This window comes from Cottoperca gobio, chromosome 19, assembly GCF_900634415.1.
Source record: "Cottoperca gobio chromosome 19, fCotGob3.1, whole genome shotgun sequence".
NCBI classification, from domain to species: domain Eukaryota; kingdom Metazoa; phylum Chordata; class Actinopteri; order Perciformes; family Bovichtidae; genus Cottoperca; species Cottoperca gobio.
In genome coordinates this window covers 3,476,875-3,503,570 of record NC_041373.1, presented here as the reverse complement: position 1 = coordinate 3,503,570, position 26,696 = coordinate 3,476,875, and the positions used below count along the sequence as shown (strand labels likewise).

Below are 26,696 nucleotides of genomic sequence, written 5' to 3'. Positions count from 1 at the left end.
TTAAGGTCCATTGATAAGTGAGCCCATCGGTGCTCACGTGACACACATTGCAACCTTTATTCTACATCTGTATTAATGTCCTATCTTTGGGTTTTTGTGTGTTTTGTGAAAGGTGGAGGTGTGGCTGAACCGGGTTCTGGACACCATGCGCTCCACAGTTCGACATGAGCTGACGGAGGCAGTGATGGCCTATGAGGACAAACCCAGAGAGCAGTGGCTGTTTGAATATCCAGCTCAGGTATGTGGAGATTTAACTGAGCACCCTCACTTTGGGGATTTTTCACTTTATCCAACATCTGATGGATTAGTACCATAATCATGTCTATGCCTCTCACAGATACTGCAGTCCAGTGCACACACTCACTAATGCTTTACATACACAGTTTACAGCCAGACTCTGTTGAGAATTTTGAACAGCGAGGAAGAGTAGGGTAGGAGGTGAGAACAAATACGGGTGCGTGTCTGTGATAATGTAACATACCGTGAAATGCCAATGATTTTCTAAAAGTAAGTATTTGATGCTCTGAAGGGCAAAATCGTGTGCCCGACATCACTGATTCCGGAAAGTTTCAGCCCACAAAGAGCAGCGATATAAGAACAACTTATTCAGGACAATAGAGCAATGTAGACATCAAAGAGGACAAACAGAGGACAGAGGTCAATCTGTAAGTAATTTAGTGTACTCTATTTATTGACTGTAGATTAGATGTAGGTTATGAATCAGGAAAATAACTTTGCTGCTGAAAGGACAGATTTACTAAGAAATGTGTGTATTGAGCGCCTGATGTACTAAAGCAGCAGCTCATTATGCAGCAGCTCTTTATGCAGTGTGCTGCTGAAGGAGAGCTCAGAGGTGGGATTTGATCTTGATTACAAAATATTTGCTTTAGCCAACTCCACCTGAAAGTTTTACGATTAAGATTATCTTTAGCATAATTATTAATTCCGAGGCAATAAACAAGTTGATGGTAAACGAAAGGGAGATGAAGCCAAATTAAAGATGAACAAATTATACACGGAGGGCGAGTGAACAGGTCCGGCAGCTCAGAGCGGATGGTGCGCTAACACTGAGGTAAATGTAGCCAAACACGTTCAAACAAAACAAAGAGAGGTTTGGTTGCAGCCTGTAGTGATTTCTACCCCATCCAGTTGTTTGTGTTGTGTTAGAAGTAGGATTAAGACTTTCTTCTTTGATAAAGCTTATTTATTAGGGCTGGCTCAGGCTTGCTTTGGACCAGCCCCTAGTTATGCTATAGGCTTAGACTGCCGGGGAAAATACACCGAAGTCCTCTCTCCTCCTTTCCCTTTTCTTAGGTTATTATTATGTGCATCTCTCCCTCTCTCCCCCTCACTTCCTCTGTCGCTCTCTCCCTCACTGTATATCTCTCTCCTTCTCTCCCTCACTCAATTTCAATTTCAATTTCAATTTTCTATTTCAGTTAACTTTATTGCCATGACTGTGAGGCGAACAATATTGCCAAAGCGTCAAGGATAATACAATTCAATAGTGAAATAAGAAAAAAAGGAAATATGTATTTTTCCTCAGAATCTGCCTGTGATGTTTATCATTGTCTCTGATTCAGGTGGCATTGACCTGCACTCAGATCTGGTGGACGTCAGATGTCGGCATGGCCTTCACCTGTCTGGAGGAGGGCTATGACAACGCCATGAAAGAGTTCTACAGGAAACAGGTGTCCCAGCTTAACACCCTCATCTCCATGCTGATTGGGCAACTTACCCTGGGCGATCGCCAGAAGGTCATGACCATCTGCACCATCGACGTGCACGCCAGGGACGTGGTGTCCAAGATGATCGCTCAGAAGGTGGATAAATCTGGCCAAGAAGCTGTACTGTTTGAATTCTTATGCAGACATTATGATTGCTGCTGTATTTTGAGAGGCTATTACCAGTGAGTAATGCACTCACAATATCAAGCAAGGCATGTCATTACCATATTTAGAGGGTGGGAAAGCGCAGATTATTGCTGGCTTTATTTCAAGCCTTGGCACTCTGTTCAACTCTCTCTCTCTCTCTCTCTTATTTTTTAAGGTGGAGAATTGTCAGGCCTTTGTGTGGCTCTCCCAGCTGAGACACCGTTGGGATGAGAAGGAGAAGCATTGTTTTTCCAACATTTGCGATGCCCAGTTTCTCTACTCCTACGAATACCTGGGCAACACGCCACGATTAGTCATCACTCCTCTGACAGACAGGTACGCAGGTGTCGCTCTTCAGACTGAGAGGCAACACACTGACAGTCATATGCCGTTAAAATACATAATGGTGGCAGATTTACCATCACAATTCTCTGTGTTCGTTGAAACAATGGATCCTTAATTTCAGACAGAAGTTTGACTAAAGCAGGCTGCTCATTTCTGGCAGACTTTAGAGTTAGTTGAATTACTTTGAATGTTTCCAGCTGACTGGTTTTAAAACGAGATCCGTGTAAGTGGGGTCTTTCATGCATTTGATGGCTACATACTGTACACGATATCGTGCTAAAAGAGTGAGGCTAAAGCTGCAAGTCCCAGGCAAAAAGAAAGGGTTAAGAGAACAATCAATTTGCCAAAGGCAAACCCCTTCACTCCTAGAAAAGGTTGAGTGAAAAGCAAGAATATCTAGCATGAAGTCTTTACAGCCTTATCAAATATGCCAGTTTGCATGAAGCCCATTCAAAATCCATTATAAGTACGTTTTCAAAAATCCATCTGTGTTGATGAAAATTGGTCTTTTTTCCTTTAATTGCAATACTGCTCAGAAGATACAAGCTTCTCGTCTAATAATAAGTCTCTGACGCATTCTAATGATCTTTATTTGAATCATTATGTACACCCACCACAAGTGGAACCTTTTAGAAGAACTCAGCGCAGGCACTTTGCCAACAGCTTTTTTGTTCACATACATTTGTTTCTGCAGGATTTACGATAAAGTTTGAACTCCAGAGAGATGAATACCTCTCAGAGCCCTTTGGCAAACTGCAGTGTTTGACTGTGGGGTTTTCCAGACTGACCAGTATTCCCTTTGAAGCCTGAACAAAGCAGAAACAATGGGCTTTGATGGGCGGATCAGCAGCCGTGGAGCAACACTTCACCATATGGTGCAAGCCCTCGCTGTGGCTCGCTGCGACTCACACAGTTTGCCACTGGCTTTTATTTCAACAATGGACCATGGACCATGGAGCTGGGTGTCAAATCCTTTAATCCACAACTTCAGAAAACAACTAAAAGCATGTTTACTTCATCATATTGATACACAACTTTCTTTATATGAGAGTATGCTATCAAGTAAAACCTGACTTCACCAAACATCACAGTAGCTGTGAATAAAAAGATTATTTTTTGTTTGACAGTATGCATGCTTAAAGGCCAGCTGCCCCCAAAAGAAATACATTTTCTCACTTACCTCGAGTCAAGGCATGAATATGGCATTTCAAAGTGCTTTGTCTTACAGATAAAAAGGCATTAAAACAAGATATAAAAACAAAACACGAGCCACTGTATGAAGACATTAAGATTATTTTAATTGAAAAAAATTAAATCAAACATGAAAATAAGCAAAAATAAGAAGAATAAAAATTACAGTGCAGTGCAATATATAAATACATAAATAGCCTCCAATTTGATTTAATTAAAGGCAGACACATTTTAAAGCAGCATTTAAAAGAAGAGAGAGTTGGATCGTTCCAAGTTTTCTGGGAGTTTGTTAAACATAGTGGTAGAAACTCTTCTTCGTGTTTAGTCTTGATGCTGGGACGATCTGAGAGGTCTGGACGCTTCACTGTAGAAGAAGATTAGAAATGTATTTAGGCCTGAAACCATTCAATGCTTTATAAACCAACAGTAGTATTTCAAGATCAGTTCTTTGACACTCAGAAACCAGTTTATGAACACTAACTTGAACCATTTCTAAATGAAAACATTAAAATCATCTGAATGAATGTTAATGACAGCAGTGATATGGGACATTTCAAACCATGGCATGTGTAGCTGCTGTGAAACTATTTGTAATGATTACAGGCTTATGTGTGCTTGTTTAGCACAAGCTGACTTTAGTCACTATGGTCTGTTCACCTTCTGCAGCAGCATAGTTAGGCTAAAGGAATCACTGCTGCTAATCTATAACAGCAGGAATGTAATCAGCACAACGTTAGCATTCCATCTTCAGAGCTGCACCATTATGCAAAATGTCATGAATATTTTACACACACACAAACACACACACACACAGACCAACTGAGAGAGGGATGTGGGGACAGACAGACAGACAGACTGATATATAGCTGTTTCTTTCAAAAACACTGCAATAAAACAAGTCATCCTGTCACAGCCACCCAGTTTAGCTTCACACTCTCGTCTTGTTTCTGGCTTTAGTTATTCCATGCAGGACATCCTCATCCAGCCACCGAGACAACTGATTGTGAGATTTTGGCCATATTTCAAGGGAGAGACATAAAGCCTGTTGGCGCTAGTATCCGGATGATACACTGTATACAGATGGGATCATTCCTCTCCTCTGAGCTGTGACTCGTTCTGCTTTCCAATATCTTCCCCTTCATCATACATCATCTATTAACCAGCAGCTCATTAAAACCATTGCTGTATTGATATTCAAGGCAAAGCATTGTGTTTATTTCCCTGATCAATATTGATGTCTCCCATCAGTTCACGTCCATGAAGCCGCTGCTTGTTATTGAGAGGAGATGGGCAGACTGTTAGTGAGACCTGACAGCTTCTGCTGGTGTCACTAATCAGCCTGTGATGATCAGAGCATAGGAGCAGATTATATTATTTTATAATGAGGTTATGTACGATGACACACCAAGACATTGTTGTTGCTGGTTATGAGACTGTGCCAATTCAGGATTTCTCATTGGTAGTGTTCATGGCTGTGTTGGATGCTGGAGGCATTTTCAGTTTGTTTCAAATTTAAAAAAAACAGTCCTTTCTGGGAATATATCACTTAACAAGTTTATTTTTAAACACAGATTTGTAGATTATTAATCTTTGGTTGATGTTTATTCTAATTTGTTATTTATTAGATTATGTGGTAGTATTGTAGAACATGAACTAATTGGCAGTTACTGCGTGCAGCCTTGTATGCAGCCACTTCAACATGTGGTTTCATTGTTCTTGTAGCCTTCAGGCACTTGATGCTCCACCTGTTTGAAAGCCACTTTGCACTTTGATTGTCTGATTAAGCCACTTGTTGAACCGTCTGTTTCCAGATTTTGCACTTCATTTAATTAATACTTATTCTAAACAACAACACAGCTGAGCTTAATAATAATAATAATAATAATACGCTTTATTTGTATAGCACCTTTCATACAAGAATTGCAGCCCAAAGTACTTCACATCAAAAACATAACAATTAGTACAAGATTAGACAGAATACGAGCATTTACAGTACAATAATCACAGTGTTGATGTACATGAGTGTGAAGTAGCATTAAAAATAGTATAAAAATAGCAGAATTCAAATAGTATAAAATAACATTGGAGATCATGCTTAGTTTCCGTATCTGTGCCGTACTTAACGACCCTCCTGCCGGGAAACCACATTCATCACACCATTCTTGTAAATGTTTTAAACTATCAGAGCCATATTTTCAAAGCATGAGATCAACAATAGGCCCCTGTGGCCTTTCAACTGGTTTACTCCCTTTGCTACACAAACCCCAGTTTGTTAAGTTTTTTGAAATCTATCGGTTAAAGCCAGTTTTTCTCCAATAATCTTACACATTTATCAGAGAAACTTCCTCTTGTTCCCGTGGTAACACAGTCTATTTGATCTCAGGTTTTTCAAAGATACACACTCTGAAATTTATCGAAGTTACCTTTACACATTCAATGTTAAACCAGTTATAGCAAAAATTAATGAAATCATTTAAATTAGTTTAAAGTGGCATAGAGTAGCAGCATTAAAACATTCACCATTAAAAGGCTAAAGTAAAGAGATATAAAATATCACCATTAAAAGGCTAAAGTAAAAAGATATAAAATATCACCATTAAAAGGCTAAAGTAAAGAGATATAAAATATCACCATTAAAAGTTTAAAGTAAAAAGATATAAAATATCACTATTAAAAGGCTAAAGTAAAGAGATATAAAATATCACTATTAAAAGGCTAAAGTAAAGAGATATAAAATATCACTATTAAAAGGCTAAAGTAAAGAGATATAAAATATCACTATTAAAACGCTAAAGTAAAGAGATATAAAATATCACTATTAAAAGGCTAAAGTAAAGAGATATAAAATATCACTATTAAAGGCTAAAGTAAAGAGATATAAAATATCACCATTAAAAGGCTAAAGTAAAGAGATATAAAATATCACCATTAAGAGGCTGATAAAGATATGTTTTTAGTTTACTTTTGAAGATATTGAGAGAGCTTGCCTCCCTAATGTCAGCAGGTAAAGTGTTCCATAGCTTTGGTTTTAAGCATGGTTTAAAGAAGGCGTCGTTGTGCATTTGGTAATGTGCAGTGTACACAGGCGCTTGTATGCTACAAATGCTGGGATCCTGTCCTGGAGAAGGAGAATTTCCAGGAGCTCTCAAATCCTCTATTCCCATCATGCGTGACATCGGATTCATGATTTGTCACTTTCTCAGTGTTTTAAAGACAATTATGAACATATTTATTAAACTTGCATTTAAATTATGCTTTAATAAATTCAAACTGAAAAACTTAATTAAAATACATTTACATGTGCCAAGCAATAAGGTTTCTGGAAGGGCTAAAGTCAAGAGGCATACAGACTGGAGGGAAACAGCTTGCCTGGCTCTGTCCAAAGTTCAACTTCTAAAGCTCACAGAAAACATTTAGCATTTCATTTATTCCATCTGCGCAGAAACGGAAAAGTAAAAGAAATACACATATTGGTAGTAGGGGAGTTAGGTGCGAACAGCTGTGAATTCCTGGAGCTTTGTTGTCACAGTAAAGTTACCAGTTGTCACAGGTAACCAGTGGAGACTAAAAATAATCTCCCTCTAAAATCTTGTCACAATACAGCAAAAACGAGGCTCTTTAATAAGCTCCTAAAATGTATAAATGTTTTATTTGATATAAACACTTTTTAGACTCCATGTAAAAGAAACAAACTGCACAGAAAGAAAAGTCAGCGCCAGGAAGAGGAGACAATGCTAACCCCTGAGCTAACATGTTGCTATATATGCCCAACACAGTAATGTGCCAGTGATGGTCGTCAAGCTCCTCACTGTCAATGAATGGAAGCGAGTGTTCTTGTGCTGCTTTTAAAAGAGCAGTCAGTCCAATCACTCAAATGCTTTGTTTTGTGTAGCTGTCTGTCAGGCTCCAGTCCTCATCAGTGTTGCATGTGTGTGTATCTCCACTATATTTAGATGCTACATCACCCTGACCCAGTCCCTCCATCTGACCATGAGTGGAGCTCCAGCTGGGCCTGCAGGCACAGGGAAGACTGAGACTACCAAAGACTTGGGCAGAGCCCTGGGCATCATGGTCTATGTATTTAACTGCTCTGAGCAGATGGACTACAAGGTAAGCAAGCGAGCATGATGATCTGTGTTTGAGCGTGAGCGCATAGCTAATGTGCATTGGCAGTATCCCATAATATGGTTGTTTCTTTTCATCTTTGCTTTGTCAGCGATATAAAGTTGTCAACCCACCTTTAGGTCCTTCACTTTTCATCTTTTCTCTCTTCATCTTCTGTGTGCCTGCTTCCTTTGTGAAAGAAGAGCTGATTAGTTAAACCCCTGATTGTTATTTCTTAACTAAACCTTGCTTTATTATGTGCTCTTGTATACTACACACACCTTCTGCATATAGAGTGCTGAGATGAGACATAAACATAATCTTGTGATCCGACCGCCTCCTGCTCCCCCCAGACGGGGGCATCATTACAGTGTAGATGCGAACAGCACCCCCGGCTATACACAGCGCAGAAAGGTGTCAGAGAGAAGTGCTAATATACTCCAGGAGGAACACAGAGCACCACAAAGTTACTCATATTCAGTTATGCACACACACTCAAGCGGAATCAATCCAGCAGTCAGCTCCGGTTTGCGTCAGAGCAGATTTTCTCTTCTCTGTAATTGGAGAGAAAAGTCAGCTTCATCCCGGTCCAGCTGCTCTCCGGAGAGCTGTTCACCTGCTCTCAAGTCGATGTTGTGAAAACTCAAATGTGGGTGGGAGACATTTTAGTCTTTCTGTTTTTGCATTCAACGCCTTGTTTTATTAGTGTGAGGCCTTGTTTATGTATCATCCTGTTATTAAACGCCTACTCTCAGCCTGCTGCGGTGCTGTACTGTAGTAACTGCAATGAATGTTTCTGCATATATCTTCTGTGTAAACGTCTGTGTCTGCCTCACTACATGCTTTATCAGTCAGTCGGACAAGGTCTCCACCTGTGAGCCTGACTGACTGTCCCGCAGTGTCCATCTGAATATCTGTCTCTCTCTCTCTCTCTCTCCCCACCAGTCCTGTGGGAACATCTACAAAGGCCTGGCTCAGACGGGGGCATGGGGCTGCTTTGATGAATTTAACAGGATATCAGTGGAGGTGCTGTCTGTGGTAGCGGTACAGGTAAGAGTCCAGCTCTCCTGCCTCAGGTACTCTCAAAATCCCATTCAGGTGGAGACGTCATTGTGAGCGCAGCTTGTGTGTGTTTTCACCAGCGGCGATGGAGCTGAATGAGTGTGTTTTCATCTTATTTGCCAAGAGGTCTAAATCCAAATCGAGTTGTGGTGAAAATAAGCTCTAAAAGTAAATAGACTGAAGTAAATAGTCTCTTCATCACCGATTGCAGGCGTAAATTGCTTCAGCTATAAGACTAATCCACCAAGGCTGGCACCTTTGCACCCCAGAGCTTCTTCATAATTGGAAGCTTCTCAGATCTGATTTGAGAGTCAAGGATGGAAAACCGCCTCCTCTCTCGCCAGCACTAATTTAGCACTAATAACAGCAACTCTGAATGCACAAACTCCAAACTCTTAGAGGACGTGCTACCATCATTTGATGAATTAGTATTTGCTCATGTTTGTACAACCTTGATTTGCACATATGTACACAATAGCATGTATTTGTAATGTTATTTCCTTTTAAATGAATCATCTTAATTAAGTAACACATGGATTTGACTGAAAACCAAATGGCTTAAAAAAAGCCTTGTTTTATTATTTCTTCAGTTGAGGGCTTTTTGTCCATCCCACATAAATATGTATTCACATACAGTACATGTGTTTTTTAGTCTGAAGTAGCGTATGATGACATTTCATATAGTTATATAATATATACCTGCATCCGAACAACAGTAGACATTTTACCTTAATAACAATGTCAGAAGTATCAGTAATGGCCAATGAGAAGGGATTCAGAGTAATGACATTAGTATAATCAGGTATAATGTATTGACTCTACTGAGTGCTTTCTAAGTCACAATCATATAAGATTCAGTGAAATGTAACCTTTCCTTGGGTAAAATAAAAGGAGCACAAATTATCACAATCCACCCAAAATAATTTATCCTCCACAATCACATAACAAGCAGCCAGATTCCACCCGATCTGACGATACATCCTGTTGCCAGAATGGCTGGTTTTCATTGGCTCTACTTTGTCCTGAAAAGTGTTGACAGAATGTAGATTATCCTACAGTACATTCAGCACATTGACCTTGATATTCTAGGTTTACAAGTCTTGTTATATTTATAATGGATCAAGTGACTACATGTAGGAAGTGAGGAACCCATAGATGATTACCAGCTGTAGGGTGTTTTAGTGTCTTTAAGCTCAGTGTTTTGGTTTTAGGACCCACAACCTACTGTTTGCTTGGATTCAGTCTCACCAGCAGTTATGAGTAAAACCGTTCTGATAAACAGTCACAGTTAGAGACCAGCTGGTGAACACAGTGGAGCGTTCAGCAGCTCAAGAGACAGAGCTGGTGGAGACCAAACCAAAGCTAAAAGGAAAAGGAGGAATGTTGGATTTACATTTCATACAAACATTCTGAATGATGAATGCTCATGTTGCATACACATATAGGTAGCATACACTCCACTTGGCAGGGGGTGCGCCTTGTGTAGCAGTGACCCACATTGTAACCTTGAAGAATAACGTGTTCATGCAGCTCCTTTGAGCACTGCGGTGGGGGAAAAGATAACTGAATATTTTTAGTTATTCAAATTCAATAAAACTCATTAACGCTGTTTACTGCAGTCTAGTTTGTCGATTCCTTTTGCCGCTAGTAACATTATTATTTTTTCCTTTTAGAGGTATTAAAAAGGTCTTAGCAGTAATTAAATGTGTACTTGAAAATGTACAGATACCCCAGTCATATCAACTTTATGAGGTGATAATATGTGAATGTATTTAAGTGGCTAGAAAATCGATGAAGGCAGGTTTAAGTCTGTGCCTCAATATAAGAGAAATCATCACCTCCAGATGACCTGAGATGTTTGAGCTCGCTGCATGAACTGAATGGATCATTCTTCACCTTCATTCTGCTCCTCTGTCTTCACATCATGCGTACTGACACATAAAGTTGAAGACTTATTCTCTACACATTGAGCGCTGTATACTCGCTGTAAGGCGACCTCAGGGACTCCATATTCTGTATTTCAGCTGATGCTAGACTTTGTGCTATCTTACATTCTATGATCAAACAGATATTCTCTTTGTTGTTTCACAAGTCTCTCTGGTGTATTCACGTCCTACATGCTGCTTCCCCAGTCACTATCTTCATGCATGTGCAATACTATCTTTGCAAAATGCACACAGCTGATAAGGACATTGATCATGATGATAATGGAGATGGAGCTTCTCAAAAGATTATTATTCACTGTTTGAAAGTCTTCCCCTGTAAGCTGTGGAAGCCTACAATACTTAGAGAATTTTAAAGTGCCAAAAGAATGAATAGGTGTTGTGTGACGTAATGAATAATAAATCACGGTGGATATACGTGGAGAAGTAGACCTTGAGAACAGAGGAGCGTCAAACTCCTGCTGTGACAGCTGGGAGCCCGCTCCAGCGCTCGGCCTGCTTCAGTGAAGCCAAAGCCGAGCCATCTCTCACCATAGCACACACACCTAATCCATCCTCTCAGATTGGGAGCATCTAGCATCGCACGGCGACATACTCGGTCTGCTAACACAGGTGGCGGGAGCGCTTCTACATTAAATAAAGCAGGGACAAACAGAAGGCTGCCAGACGTGACAACATGGAGATAAATGGGTGAAGTTCGGCCTCTGTTACTGACTGAATATATTCAAGCTACTAGCTCCAGTCTGCACTTTTAAAGAGGCAGCAAAGTGAGGAGCCAGACCCCACTGGATCACACCTTTCAGAAATGTGTCTGTTCCTGGAAGTTTTTTAAAATGTTTTTGGTGTTTTAGCTCCTTTCTTGTCCCTGTTGGATAGCAGAGGTGGACCGCTGTCATTTCGCATAAAAAAACAAGCCCCACTGATGTTCTCGTGAAAAGTTTTCTTCTTTTCTCTGTGTGCTGCAGCTGCACTGTTTGTTTTGTATATTTCCCCTCCTCTCCCTGTTGTGTTAGTATGACTGAGTGCTCTGTAGCCGAGTACTCATCCATGAAGAGATGTTCCTCCTCTTTCCAGCTGTCGACTCGCTACGCTCTTTTACCACATGCATGTTAAATTCATAAAGCCTCTTACAGGCTGGGATTCAGGGTTTTAGGCCAAGACATACACACACACACACACACACACACACACACACACAAACATGCACACAGTTAATTTCTGATATCTCATTCAATCATGATGTAGACAAGTGGAGCCCTGGCAGTTCATCCAGTAAACCCCGGCTGATATGATGCGCATATTATAGATGACATTGTGTCCCTGAAATAAGGTGCATAGTGCTTACCAATTTGACAGGCTGTGACAAATTGACTCTAGTTTGTCCTTAGTGATATTAATGATGTGCTAATGAGTGAAACAAAACTTCCTCAGGATGAGTTGTGATGACTTTGGTGATCCCTTAAAGGGGAACTCCACTGATTTTACACATGAAGGTGTTTCCATGTGTGGAGTTGGAGAGCAGTGATCTTACAGAGCTGCTGTAGCTCATCTCTGCTGCAGGGTAGCAAGGCTAAACTAGCCGCCTCAAGCATAACACAAATGCATCTCAGACCGGACAGTCGGCGGTGATGTTGCATTGTGGGTAATGTAGGCGACAGGTTTTTACAAGGAAGAATAAAGTGTGAAATCGGGAACATGATATCTCTAGTTCTACTTTATTGACTGTTACCCTTTTTTATATATTTCAAACAAACTTTGTCCATTGATAGTCCAAAAATCTAAATCAATTGAGCAGTCTTTTAACTTGTCCTCTAGCTCTATTATAAGCTTTTGTTTATGACCAAATAGCTGCAAAATTAATGACATTTCTCATCAGCTTCAGCTGTTCTTTGTTTTTAGTGCTAGTTAGAAAATGTTAGCATGCTAACTAGGGAGATTACGCTCAACACGATATTGGTTGATAACAGAACAATATTCAATTATTCAATGCCTGTTATGAATCTTTCCTATATTCAGTCCCTATCTTTCTCTTTTTCTCTTGCTTCACTGTGCTTCATCCATCGTACAAAACATGGATGTATAATCGTTCTCTGTCAGGCGGATGATCATGACAGGAAAGCTGTTATAATGTAGCCTATGCTGTTCAAGAAGTGGATTCTGGATCAAATGCAGTTAATGTTACTCCTCTGAACTTACGCTACTATATACAGTATATGAATATATAGACAGAGTAAACATACTGTAGATGGTAAACTTAGTGTCAGTATGTTAGCATAGTTAATGTGAGCATGTTAGCATGCTAGCACTAGCAGAGCTGTGGCTACCTCACAGAGCTGCAGACTCTCAGTCCTGTTTTTTATTTAATAAACTATTTAACAAACCAAAATGAACAAACAAGTATTACGGTTGGATAACATTTAATTTCACTGTATATTTAGTTGTTGTCCTCTGCTGCAGGTCAAAAGCATCCAGGACGCCATTCGAGATAAGAAGCAGAGGTTTAACTTCATGGGAGAGGAGGTGAATCTCTGCCCCTCTGTTGGCATCTTCATCACAATGAATCCCGGCTACGCTGGCAGGACTGAACTTCCTGAGAACCTCAAGGCTCTGTTCAGGTCGGTCAAGCAACACACAGCTCTAATTCAATCTATGCCATGCTTTATTCCTGTTTTGGTCCATCAACCAAGGTTTAGTCCATCAATTCGTCATGGGACTTATAATTCTAATAATACAAAAACAATAGGTTTGTGGTAAAAGAGCGTATTTATTGAATCTAACTATATTATTAAATCTGTTTATTTGGAACTAGTAATACATATGTACTACTACTTGAGCTCCTTTAATGCTTTCTGTCCATTTTTCCACAGACCTTGTGCCATGGTGGTGCCAGATTTCGAGCTGATCTGTGAAATCATGCTGGTGGCTGAGGGCTTCCTTAACGCTCGGGTCCTGGCGAGGAAGTTTATCACCCTCTACACACTGTGTAAAGAGCTGTTGTCCAAACAGGTACTATCTGTGTGTGACAAATATATGAATAAGAAGCTGAAGTTGGTTTGGATCACTTCTCATCTTCTTTAAAGGTACAATGTGTAAGATGTACAGACTTAAACTTAAAACATTAAAACAATGAACTAACATTATTAACAGTGTTGACGTTAAACACGTCTCTGTGTTGTGTTGCAGAGATATCTACTGAAGTTAGCATGCTAACAGCTAGCTGCGCTCCGTCCAGTCTGTAATACCACTTGTTCCTCTAGAGGTGATAGTGAGTCACTGTAGCTGCAGTCTGCCTCAGTACAGAGGGAGAAGAAGAACAGCTGCTGACTCACCTGTAAATATTACAGCCATGTTCCTGTTTTATAGTTTGTTTATTGGATTACATTCAAAGTGGCAGAAACAAGAAAAAAACCCTGCACCACCTCGCTTCGTCCTCATAGCTGCCAGGAGGCTGTTTCTCCGAGTGTACCTGTCGGCAGCCTCGGGAAACGGCGTAGCTTCAGTTAGCAGTTAGCTCAAGTTCAGCCACAGCACCGGGGAACTGGTTCTGGCTGAGCTCAAGTCTCCTCGGCTGCAGAGTGCCGGCTCTGCCGACCTCTCTCCTCCCCCGGCTGCTCTCCTGGCTGCGCCGCCACCGGGAAGATGAGACCAATATGTGGTCGTTTTCTAGTTTCTGCCACTTTGGATTTAGTCCATTAAACAAACTAAGGTAACGTTACACGGACTACAGCCTGGTTAACATCAGTGCTCAGTAAACACAGATGATCAGTAAACACCTGAAGATTATCAGACAGCAGAGTTTTCTGACCAGGCTCTCACAGTTTCAGTAGTTTGGCCGTGTTATGTTTTCTTGCCCTGCTGACTGACTGACAGGCATTACACAGGAGTAAATGTAATACACAATATAAATAATACATTAGAATACAATAAATATGACATATATGACAAACTTCTACAACTAAAATATAAACATTAGAGATTGCATGGACCCAGTTAGAGGTGATATACTGCGCCCTGTTTCTTTGGAGCAGGTGGTTCAGAATGACACATTGAACCTTTAAACCTTTTTAGTCTGGTTCTGTTTTACATTTCATGCCATTATTTTAATTATTTAAAAAGGCAATAAAATCACTCACAGTGCTAACTAACAGTTACAGAGGAGCTCATCGTCTAGGTAAGAGATTTTATGAGCCCTCGGTTCTGGATGAATTTCCCATGACCACTAGCCCATTTAAGTGTCATAGCATACTACCTCCTTTTAATGGCAGTTTTATGAAGCTGTAGTTCTCCTGACATTTTTAAATATCACATTAATTACACTTTTTGACTGCTCCAAAGTTGTTTGCCAGAGTTTCATTGCAGGTGTTCCAGCATTAGCAACCTAGTGGCAATGAAATCAAATGATAATGAACAGACTGCTTCTCTAAGCTATTTTCACAAGGGCTTAAACTGCAAATTATGGAAAGTGCAGATACAGAGAACTACTTTCCTGACTTAACAAGTGCTTCATAATTGTAGATTCAATATCACGTAAGTTGTGCTGCTGTTCTCCTGCGCAGAACGAGTACACTATGAACCCCAGAGCATGCTAGGAGAGGACAGTGAAATATATGCCATGCTATCAAAATTAGCAGGGAGCTGAAATTATGCTCTTATAGGTTTAGGGTCTCTAGTTTCATGGCAGTAAAACACTGAAGCACTGTGTGTTTCCAGTTTGGGCTGGTCCTGTTGATGGTGATGTGGGCATGATATGAACACCTCTGGACAGGACATACACTCTGGCCTCCTCATGCGTCTCCAGTGACCGTTTGTCAGATCTCACTTCCCCGCTCTATATGCAAATAAACACAAAATTGCATATACCAAATATATACATTTACACGTGTGCATGTGAGTCTTTATGTGTAAGTCCTACTGCCGGTTACCTCATCGTTAACCCCTCAGGTTAACACTGTTAGCTCTGTCAGCATTGGTGCCGTTGTTAGCACTGTTAGCCATCGTCATGTTGAGAGCCGTGTGGAAGCAATCCCTCCGCCCAGAACTTCAAACCTTTAACATTTTAGTGTCACTTTACCTTTATATACTTTACTTACTGTTAAGATTTCCATTTTCCTACAGTATTAATAACAGAGAAATATGATAAATTACCTTAGTAATATTATGTTGATGTTATCAATGACATCCAAGACTAAGCAGGTTAAGCTCTCTGTAAAATCACTAAATCCTACCAGATAAGCTCTCTGATCCACCTTTTCTTATATGTTCACATCATCATTTTTGTCATATGGATTTTTTATGTTGTAACTTTATTATGTTTTTTATTCTGTACATATGACATGTGTTGCACGTCTGTCTGTACTGGGAGAGGGATCCCTGCTCACTTGAGGCTTCTAACCATTTTTCCCTATTAATTGGGTTTTTTTGGGGAGTTTGTCATTGTCTGCTGCGAAGGTCTGAGAACAGAGGGAGTCGTATGCTTTACAGTGTGTAAAGCCTTCTGAGGCACATTTGTCATTTGTGTTATTGGGCTGCTTAAATAATCTCTTCAGTCTTTAGTAATGTTAAAGTAAATTAGTGCTCTGATACATTTTTTGTCTTTCAGGGTGTGTGTGTGTGTGTGAGAGTGTGGGGGGGGGGGTTAGGGTTACCTCTGTATTTTCTTCTGCTCACCGATGTCTCTCTGGCCTTTTCTCAAAGGACCACTATGACTGGGGCCTCCGAGCCATCAAGTCAGTCCTGGTGGTAGCCGGCTCTCTGAAGAGAGGAGACCCCGGCCGGGCAGAGGACCAGGTGCTGATGCGAGCTCTGAGAGACTTCAACATCCCCAAGATCGTGACCGATGACATGCCCGTGTTCATGGGGCTGATTGGAGACCTGTTTCCTGCTCTGGATGTTCCCAGGAAGAGGGACCTGGACTTTGAGAAGCACGTGAAGGATTCCATTTTGGACCTGAAGTTACAGGCAGAGGACAATTTTATCCTCAAGGTGAGTTAAGCATGATTCCTCGATAGCCTCCTGACATGCTCGTCTGCTGCAGTTTATCGGATTCTGTTTAGATTACAACTCAAAAAATGTAAGTGTCACAAGGGTTTCCAAGGATGAAGGCAAACGCAATCACAAGTTGTCTGAAAAGGTAGGAGCAAAGTCCCCGAATGGGGGTTTCATCTGTAACAACTCAGACAGATATTACAGTTGTAGCACTTTCATTTAGATTTATCGTAGTTCTTTCCAAAAGCTATTTACCTCACGTCATAATGCTCCGCTGGGAAATACACATTAGTGTCAAAGAAGTCTGCAGGATCTGGATGAATCGGGCAAATATTGCAGAAAGCCAATGGTTGGCTGCGATGAGAGTTCAGGTGCCCAAGCTGCTGACCTGATTTTAGTCATTGTATTACATACAGATACACACACACACATGCACAATAGAAGGCGTTATATGTCAGAGACAGATGAACGCAGGATCAGGGGAAATAAGTGCAATCTGCCTCGGGTCAAATAGACACGGGAACCACATAATAACACTCCATCAATGGAGGCTGGCGCTGCACCATGCCACTTAACCCTGACATTGTGAGAGACAGCCACAGAAATAAACAAAGAGGAGGAGGAACAGAGCGAGCGAGAGAGTGAGAATGCCGGAGTGGTCAATAACAACCATCCACCCCCAGAGCCTGAACTTTTACGCTCTTTGTTTGTGGGGCCAACCTTTTGATTTCAGACAACGAGGGGGGGTGCAGGGGAGGGAGAGAGACCGCATACCTTTAGCGTTAGCCTGTGCTAGCATTAGTCCCCCAACATCAAAGCAGTAATCAGCCGGGGCCTTTGAGAGTGTAAAGCCTGCGCTCCGGCTGAATGGATGGGAAGCAGGAGCCCGGTCGATGGCATTGATTGAGCTCACTATCCTTCTCTCTTTTTCTCTCTCTTACACACACCGTGGTGTCACCTCAAATACCTGAATTCACAAAACATGTTGCACTGCAAGTCAAGAAAAAAGTGAAAATTGAGTGGTACCCAAACGGGAAATATTTCTTATCCCAAAAGTGTCCGAATGTAGAGAAGCACTACATGGTTTGTACTGAAACTATGCTGGAAGTCTTTACACTCTTTACATTTACACTAAGGTCATTCAGTTCATACGAGAAGTTTTTACCAAAACATTGTATTTAAACACAGAGTATACTGAACACTGGAGCTGAGAAATATTTATTTAGAATATTCAGAAAGATGGCATTGAAGCATATTCACACAACTTCATTGATAAAAATACAATAATATAGTATAATGTATTGAGAAATAAAGATTTTTTTGAAAGTAAAGTGTAAATAGGTAATAGGAAATTGATCCTACGAATCATGGAAAGGTTATGAAACAGCTACTCCTCTCTTTTAATTGTCACATGAATGCTCACTTTGATAAATGAAATTCAAATAGTTATTCAAATTGAAGCAGATTTGTTATTAGACATGTGTTTCAAACAGGCTTTCTCTTAAATCTGTATTCCCAATGACATCATCGGGATTATTATCTCCATTGTAAGAAACCTTTAGAAAGATACGAAGACCCAAAGTGTACTAAATAAAATAAATAAGTTATAACATGAATAAACAGAGACAAAATGTGTCGTTTTAGCGCCTTGAGATTGCTTTTAGCTTTGAAAGGCGCTTTATAAATACAATTTATTATTATTATTATTATTATTATTATATAATCATGCCATTGTGAAGTGATGCAATACATTTTTAAAGCTCAGCTGGGACTCAGATGAAATATTATTTTATTCTGCTTCTCTTTTACTTCTTTCCATAATAGCAGTGTATTGTAGATCATTTCTCGTTTTATTCTTTTTTTATTTCAAAATGTTGTTTTTCAAAAGTCTTTTTTTATTTCACACTGAACTGATTTCTCTGTTTGATATTGTCAGTTTCCATCCCAGAGTCCCAGCTCCTCAGTACATACAGTGTAGTAAGCATCACATGCTGTGTGACTCCCCGCTCCTCCTGCTGCACAGTATGGAGGAACATTAAAACACAGCACTTTATTCAATCTTCAGAGTTGAGCAATGCCCAAAACAACAAACAAAAGTTCATTAATCAAAAACCCCTAAACTTCTCTAACTACAACACATAGATAACCTGAGCCCAACAGCAAACAAGAAGGGCTTCTCACTACTTGTGGACAGTTATTAGCTGCTTAATGAAGGATTTATTAACCTAATAAGACATTGTTCTGCCTTAAAAAGCATAGTTATCTGCTAATAAATGCATAATAAAGTTTATATTAATGTTAATAAAGCAACATAAAAGGTTAAGTAACATTTTAACATGTAATAGGTTAGTTGCATTCAATAAATGTGTTTAAATGCATTAAAACATTCTAAGAAAACATTTTTTTAACGTTCTTAAGCAGTCCATAACAAGTAAATAAAATATAAACTTGTGTAATCTGACAATAAATATATTTATAATGCAATAATACTATTATAAACACTATATAAATATAAACTCTTAAATAGTCTTATTAACACATAATAATGTAAATAAGCATGTTATAAGGACTTATAAGGGCTGTGTTACCTATTAGCTAACGCTTATTACTAGAACCTTATGAAGTGTCTTTAGTACAGAATGAAGACACGCCATAAGATTTGTTCTGTCAGCAAGACAAACAGGGCTGAGACATGTGAATCACAACACTGTCTGAAATAAAACAAAAAAGGTATATATTAAACGAAAATACATTTTGTTTGTATTTATATTTATAATATATTTTAAAATATATTTCATAATGTCCATTTCATTGATTTGGTAATGAACACTGCTCTTCCATAAACATAGACTAGTGACGACTAGTCCTCATGACAATTAGAATGATGTTTGTTGTGTAAAATAGGTGGAGTGGCCCTTTAAGTGTGCAAACACAGAATAATGAGGGTGCAGATATCTGTCCGTCCAGAAGACCACTGCTGTCATTTATTGTAGCGTGTGAACAGTTTACTAAGCTGCTGCGCTGCACTGCAGTGCATCACACTAGACTGTCGTTCTGCAGCACTTAATAGTCCCCGTAAAACACAACATTCAGAAAGACATGCAGTACACTGTGTGCAGGGAAGTGGCCCGTGGAATGCTACATTATCCAGTAAAAGGGTCAGTGTTCATGTGTATATCATGTCATCAGTGCATAATATAGTGTTTGACTATGTACGTGTGTGTTAGGTGGTGCAGCTGGAGGAGCTGCTGGCAGTGCGTCACTCCGTGTTTGTGATCGGGAACGCAGGCACCGGGAAGAGTCAGGTGATGAGGTCACTCCAAAGGACCTATCAGAACATGAAGCGCAGACCTGTGTGGGCGGACCTTAACCCAAAGGCTGTGACCAATGACGAGCTTTTTGGCATTATCAACCCGGCAACCAGAGAGTGGAAAGATGGTGATTACAGAGTCAGGAAACAGTGGCTAGTGTATCAGCACAAAAGCTTTTCTGACCAAAATGTGAACTCCTCCTTCCCACAGGTCTGTTCTCCAATATAATGCGTGAACTGGCCAATGTCAGTCACAACGGACCGAAGTGGATTGTTTTGGATGGAGACATTGACCCCATGTGGATTGAGTCACTCAACACAGTCATGGATGACAACAAGGTGTGAGCGAGTTGAGTGTGTGTGCATGCGTGCGTGCGTGCGTGTGTTTGTGTGTGTGTGTGTGTGTGTGTGTATGTGTGTGTGTGTGTGTGTGTGTGTGTGTGTGTGTGTGTGTGTGTGTGTGTGTGTGTGTAAATGAGTCTTTTATTCAGTATCAAAATGATCAAGGTTACAATATATGAATAGGAAGATGAGGTTGACCCATCACTGAGGGGAGAGAGTAGTAAATGGCAGTTTGTGTATTTAATGCTAAGAGTAGTGCAAAGATAGCAGGTGACATAATCCAGGCTAAGACTGTGTAACATATGTGAATACTCTGTATGTACTGTAACTGTGCTGTCCTTGTGTTAGGTGCTGACTCTGGCCAGTAACGAGCGGATCCCTCTGAACCCCACCATGAGGCTGGTGTTTGAGATCAGCCACCTTCGCACTGCTACCCCCCGCTACAGTCTCTAGAGCAGGTAGTCTAGTACTTCGCTCGCTCGCTCTCATCCTTTTACTGGACTTTTCTCATAATATCGTGGTTGTATTTTGGATTTTCAAATGTTCTTCAGCAGCAAGCCAACGTTACCAACCGGGCAAAGCGGACTACTTCTCAGCGAATAATTGCTCATTTGTTCACCACTTGTTTGTTCTTGCAGGTAGTATTCCGGCGTATGACTACAGTTTACTTTCTTGGGAAATAACGGAGCAGTTATGTTAGGGGACGTTCACACGTTACAGTTAAGAACGTGTGGAAAACACGATCCGTGACACTTTCAGCCTTTTATCCAAGGTGCTTGCGCTCCTGTGGTGCCTGCCGTTACTAAGCAACAAAAACCTGCAAGCTGCAGTGACAGCGACGATGATGAAGTTGCGGTAATTAAGCAGTAAGCCTCTCTGACTAAACAAAACAAAGAGAAATTGATTTTCAGCACTTTAAATCCTTCACAGTAGCTTTACTGCTCGATTTAGCTGACCTTTCACCCGGAGTGATGTCCTTGGACAGAAAGGGTGAAGCACGTAAATATTGTGTGTGGGACAGATGCACTAAATGCACATTTTAGCCCTGCACCAAAATGATTAACTTCTTCTCCATATATTTACCGTAGACTGATATTTACGGAAGAAAGGAAATATATCTGCCAGCTGTGATTGATTGTTCCTCATCACATATCTCAGGGCACAGCGGGAAAACAGTTACTTGGGAACATTTGCGCGCTGTGATGGTGTCTCTCTCGCTTTTGAGCGCGCCTTCTGTGCGTCTACATCGACAACAATGTATTTGCAGGGGCAAAAAATGTTGCTTGCTGCACTGTACTTGGTGCCGGGGTCAAAGTTGGCCCAACAACTTCCCCGGGGACTTACAACGGGCTATGTTTGAAGGATATCCCTGAATGTGTTGTTTTCCCTGTCGTTCCCTCCCCAGGGATCCTGTACATAAACCCAGCAGACCTCAGCTGGAACCTGCCAGTTTCCAGCTGGATTGACAGGAGGGAGGTCCAATCAGAGAAGGCCAACCTAACCATACTGTTTGACAAGTACCTCCCCTCCTGCCTGGATGGCCTCAGATCAAGGTGACAGCTCGTCAGCAGCTCTGTGTCTCTATGACAGGACATTCCCAGTCATATCCAGCTTATCCAGGATGTTGGGATGTGACTGGCATGAGTGGGAATGTTGGACCAATGGATGGCACCCTGCATTCTATTGTACAGCTACTCACCACTGCTAACCCTAACAGGAAGCAGAGGAGGAATATTTTGTAGTCACTGTGAGGCCAAAATGCAGAAAATGCACCACTGTACACTCCGATTATGCCACAGAGCTTAATAATTGTGTTTGTATAATTTAATATAGTTAGAAACTCTTTTGTTTAAAGTTCAATCTGTTAAAAAAATGTTTGCTTCACTTAAAAATGACATGAACCATAATTACTTATTTTTTGACGTGCTAAAGCTTGAATCCAGTGATGTAATGTGTTTGCTCAGGTTTAAGAAGATCATCCCTATCCCGGAGCAGAGCTCGGTCCAGATGCTGTGCTACTTGCTGGAGTGTCTGCTGACTCCTGAAAACACCCCGCCAGACTGTGCCAAGGAAGTTTATGAGCTCTATTTTGTCTTTGCTGTGGTCTGGGCCTTTGGGGGAGCCATGTTCCAGGACCAGGTACTGTGTGGGCCTCTGGGCATGTGAGACGCTTACTAAGTGGTTGCATAAAGAAAGAAAAGAATAGGACACAACTGAAACAGCTGAAGGATTTGTTTTCGCTCTCCTCGTAACTCCAGCATTATGGGTATTCCTTAGTATTATACAATGCCTGATGACTCTTATGCAACTCAACTTTGTGTCTCTTTAAGTTATTTTCAGTTGAAGAAATGGCATGTTTTTAAAAAGCAGAGATCTCCATCTGAAAATGAAGTGGACTCCATTCCCGCTCAACAACACACAGGGTGGCTGAATTTAAATGAGCAGGAGCGCTGTGGCGAGCAGTTGCTAAGCAATCCAGTTAGCGCTGTACAGTAAGCGCGTCCATCTAAGTTATGGGATAAAACTGCTCTCCCCTTGGTACAAATGTACTCCACTTTATTTTCCCATCACAGATGCATTTAAATGTTAAGTGGTTTTATTGACTGGAGAGTTGGTAGTGAATAAAGGAGACAGGTACGCAGGGGCGGGGAGGAAGGCGAGGAAGTGACTGCATGCAGTACTGTCTGCATCAGACAGATGGATAGATAGGCCTGCCAGCTCACATTGTATACCCTTCAACTGCTGTGGCTCTATCTCTACGTTGTTGCCATTTACTTGTCCTCCGCTTTGTATTCACACCAGTGTAAATCAAACGTGCAGATCCATAGCTACTGTATGGGTGAGCAAAAATAAGAGAGGAAGTCATTTTAGAGTATTGACCGCTCGCCTTCCCCTCTGTGTCTCTGCGTGTGTGCTCTGTGTGAGCAGCTGGTCGACTACAGAGTGGAGTTCAGCAAGTGGTGGGTGGCCGAGTTCAAAACCATCAAGTTTCCATCCCAGGGCACCGTGTTTGATTACTACATCGACCCCGAGAGCAAGAAGTTCGAACCCTGGTCCAAGATGCTGCCCAAGTTTGAGATGGATACCGATGCACCTCTTCAGGTACGACAGGTTGTTTCAGAGTATTCAAGATGTCGGCACGTTTTGGTGGAACACAGATTTCAGATTTCCTTTTTCTTAAATGGAATTGAGGATCTATTAATGGTTTAAAGATGCACTAATCACTATTTGTATATAACAAATGACTATTTATACATTACGATGAGTGTCTTGCAGTGACAGAGTTAGTGACTAGCTGGAGACCCAGATATGTTCCTAAAGAGCTGCTGAAGACTAAAACATGTCTGATGGGCTTTTCCACTGCTACACTAAGCTATTCATTGATTATTCCAACACAAATAAATGACTTTGCAGCCCTATAACCCTGTAGTACATTAATATGTGTTAGTTTTTATTCATATGTATGATTGTTTCCCATGTGCAGGCATGTCTGGTCCACACCACAGAAACCATTCGAGTTCGTTACTTCGTGGACCGCCTCCTGGAACACCGCCGGCCTGTCATGCTGGTCGGGAACGCCGGGACAGGGAAGTCTGTCCTGGTCGGGGACAAACTGCGATCTCTGGACGCAGAGAAACACATGATTACAAACGTCCCCTTTAACTACTACACCACATCTGCTATGCTCCAAGGTAGGAACCGTGCATGGAGAGTATTAGTTCCTGATTGGCTGACGGGAGCGTGTTAAAATGTGTGTCTCGGCTTCTGTACTCTACCAGAACTACTAGAGACATATTGCTATTCAATTACACCTTTCCTTGCTACATGCCTGCCCTCTGCTCCTGCATCACTCTCCTCACAGCTGTGTTGGAAAAGCCCCTTGAGAAGAAAGCAGGGCGCAACTATGGACCAGCAGGCAGCAGACGACTCATCTACTTCATCGACGACATGAATATGCCCGAGGTGGATGCATATGGAACAGTGCAACCTCACACACTCATACGCCAACACATAGACTACAACCACTGGTAAGGCTCTGTCTATATGTATGTATGAGCAAACATGAGAACATGCCTGTGTGTTTAAAGAGGCTGACATTATGCACTAGCCCTACAGGTTTTGTCAAACAATATATCACCAGACCAACCCGGGTTTATGGGTTTAACAGACACTCCTTCTCATATATTTGTTGTCTTCTCAATATTATTTTCTCTGCAGCATCCACTGGGACACCAGAGGCGGTGATCTCTTTGGATGCTGAGAAGGCATTCGATAGGCTGGAGTGGACGTATTTATTTCAGGTCCATTTTTTGAGGATTTTGCATCAGTTCAAAATGTATTTCCTGGATCACTCTTTTATATTCTTCATCTAAGGCTTCTGTAAGCACTAACGGGATGAAGTCCCAATATTTATTTCACCCTTGGTCGAGGATCCTGTCAGGGGTGTCCTCTGAGCACGTTATTATTTGCTGTTGCGGTTGAAACGTTATTTATCGCACTTAAATCTGCCAGTTTTATTCAAGGAATTCCCAGACGTGGTCCAGAACATTCCCTTTCCTTGTACTTGGATGATTTGTTATTGTTCATTTCTGATCCAATTTGGCCCCTCCCCCAGGCAATCTGCTAAACAGGTTTGGAAATGTCTCTGGCTATAAATGAAACTTTTCAAAAAGTGAATGCTTCCCGCTAAATAATGTAGCAACTCAGATCCCCTTTAAGTTGTCTAGACATAAATTCAAGTATTTAGTGATTATCTCTCGACAATTATCAGGTGTTTACCAGGAATATATCCCACCCTTAATTGACAAGCCGGGCCTGGAGAGGGGGAATAACTAGCATTATAGCCTTGGTGGGTTGCTGAGTAAAATGTGTTTCCATGCTTTCTGTACCTTTTCCCGCCCAATCTCTTTTCCGTACAATAAATGTCCTTTTGTTTATGGAAAGAGTTTTGTGTATTGGGGCTTCCTAACCTTCAAAAGCTATGATTGGGCAGCTTACGTACACAGAAGGTGAATGTGAAGCTAAATCCTGCCCTGCTACCTCACTATTGTCTTTGCTCTCATATAAACTGCCCATTAGGCTAACCCAATTTTCATTTAACCCAATGGTTATTTCCACTCTAAATATAGACTTGCTTTTTGACTCCAGGACCAGTCTAACCACAGCTCCATTTGCAATAACCATGTCTCCCTCCTAGCAAGTGCTAGGAGGGAGACAGTGAATCAGTGATGTGGCCTTCTCCTTGTGGCAGAGGTCAGGCCTTGTCAAACTAATTGACCTGTATACTGACAATGTCCTCTGTAGCTTCAGTGAATTGTGTGAAACAATTTACCTTCCTAAATCCCATCTGTTACGGTAATTGACTCCATTTTGGACATTTCCACGAGTCAGAAAGGAATCTTCTCAAAAGCCTACGCCCTGATTCCCATTTCACCAATGCCTCTCTTGCTAAAAAATTAAAAAAATTGGGAAAGTGAACTTGGAAGAGTTATTAGAGGACGCTGAATGGGATGGTGCATTAAACAGAGAGAATGATAGTGCCGCTCCAGGCTCAACCCAAAATATATCCCAATGTCACAGATAACTGTAATAGATGCCACATGTCACCAGCAAACATGACACACATGTTTTGGTCTTGTCCATTGGACAACTACTTTCAAACACCTCGCTGATGCTCTGAACGTTGTGTTGACATCGTGGGCAGAAATGGATATTTTTCGGATTCCCAGGACCTCATGATGTTCTTATCCTTGGAGAGGATTGAATAATTAATTATAAAGTGTACAGGACGAAGGAAGCCCTCAGCCTTGATACATACTCTATCAATACATTTTAAATCGTTAACAGTTTTGCATTTCTTATTGGTTTACCTAGCCACTGAGTTTAAAAAGGACATTTCTTTTCATTTTTAAATGTAATATTTATTTAATTTATGGTATTTTGTATTTATACTATCACACTATATACTATATATATTTTACTTTATTTTACTATTATTATTATTATTATTATTATTATTATTATTATTATTATTATTATTATTATTATTATTATTATTGTATTTGCAGGATATTTATGTGGGACCAGGGTTGGGTGGGATATGTAAAGAAAAAAAAAAGCCCTTGATGTTTACTATATGACATTGTACCTTTTAAAATAAGGAAATGCTTTTATCAAAAAGAAAATGTCCTTAGTATTCAGACAGATCCCTTACTCTGTACCCTGACAACTTTTATGAGCCCAAAGTCAAATGTGAGTGCAGGGTTGTATGATTCCCCTTAAAAGGATTGTGTTGCTCGTCTCTCTGACACAGTGAGGCCATTCTGAACATGGTTCCACTGCGTCAGTTGCAGGCTGAATGGCTTAGACACGCTCAGCCCATTAGAGATATGCTGGGAGGATTTCAGGTATGAAATTGAGAGGAAGGAGGTTGCTACTGAGCCACACCAGCTTATGTGGGAGCTGAGGCATCCATATCAGTGTGTGTGTGTGTGTGTGTGTGTGTGTGTGTGTGTGTGTGTGTGTGTGTGTGTGGTCGGA

General features: G+C 40.9%; 1 protein-coding gene across 1 annotated transcript in view; it reads left to right on the top strand.

Annotated features, from left to right (window-relative positions):
• Positions 1–26,696, top strand: part of dnah9 (dynein, axonemal, heavy chain 9) — a 126,631-nt gene that overhangs the window by 23,390 nt on the left and 76,545 nt on the right. The window contains 17 exon segments of the mRNA XM_029455857.1: positions 113–238; positions 1,584–1,823; positions 2,050–2,210; positions 7,364–7,520; positions 8,460–8,564; positions 12,977–13,134; positions 13,387–13,525; positions 16,214–16,501; positions 19,732–19,942; positions 20,026–20,153; positions 20,505–20,591; positions 20,593–20,614; positions 21,562–21,709; positions 22,121–22,295; positions 23,085–23,258; positions 23,641–23,848; positions 24,019–24,184. Coding sequence (XP_029311717.1) covers positions 113–238; positions 1,584–1,823; positions 2,050–2,210; positions 7,364–7,520; positions 8,460–8,564; positions 12,977–13,134; positions 13,387–13,525; positions 16,214–16,501; positions 19,732–19,942; positions 20,026–20,153; positions 20,505–20,591; positions 20,593–20,614; positions 21,562–21,709; positions 22,121–22,295; positions 23,085–23,258; positions 23,641–23,848; positions 24,019–24,184 — 2,693 coding nt within the window.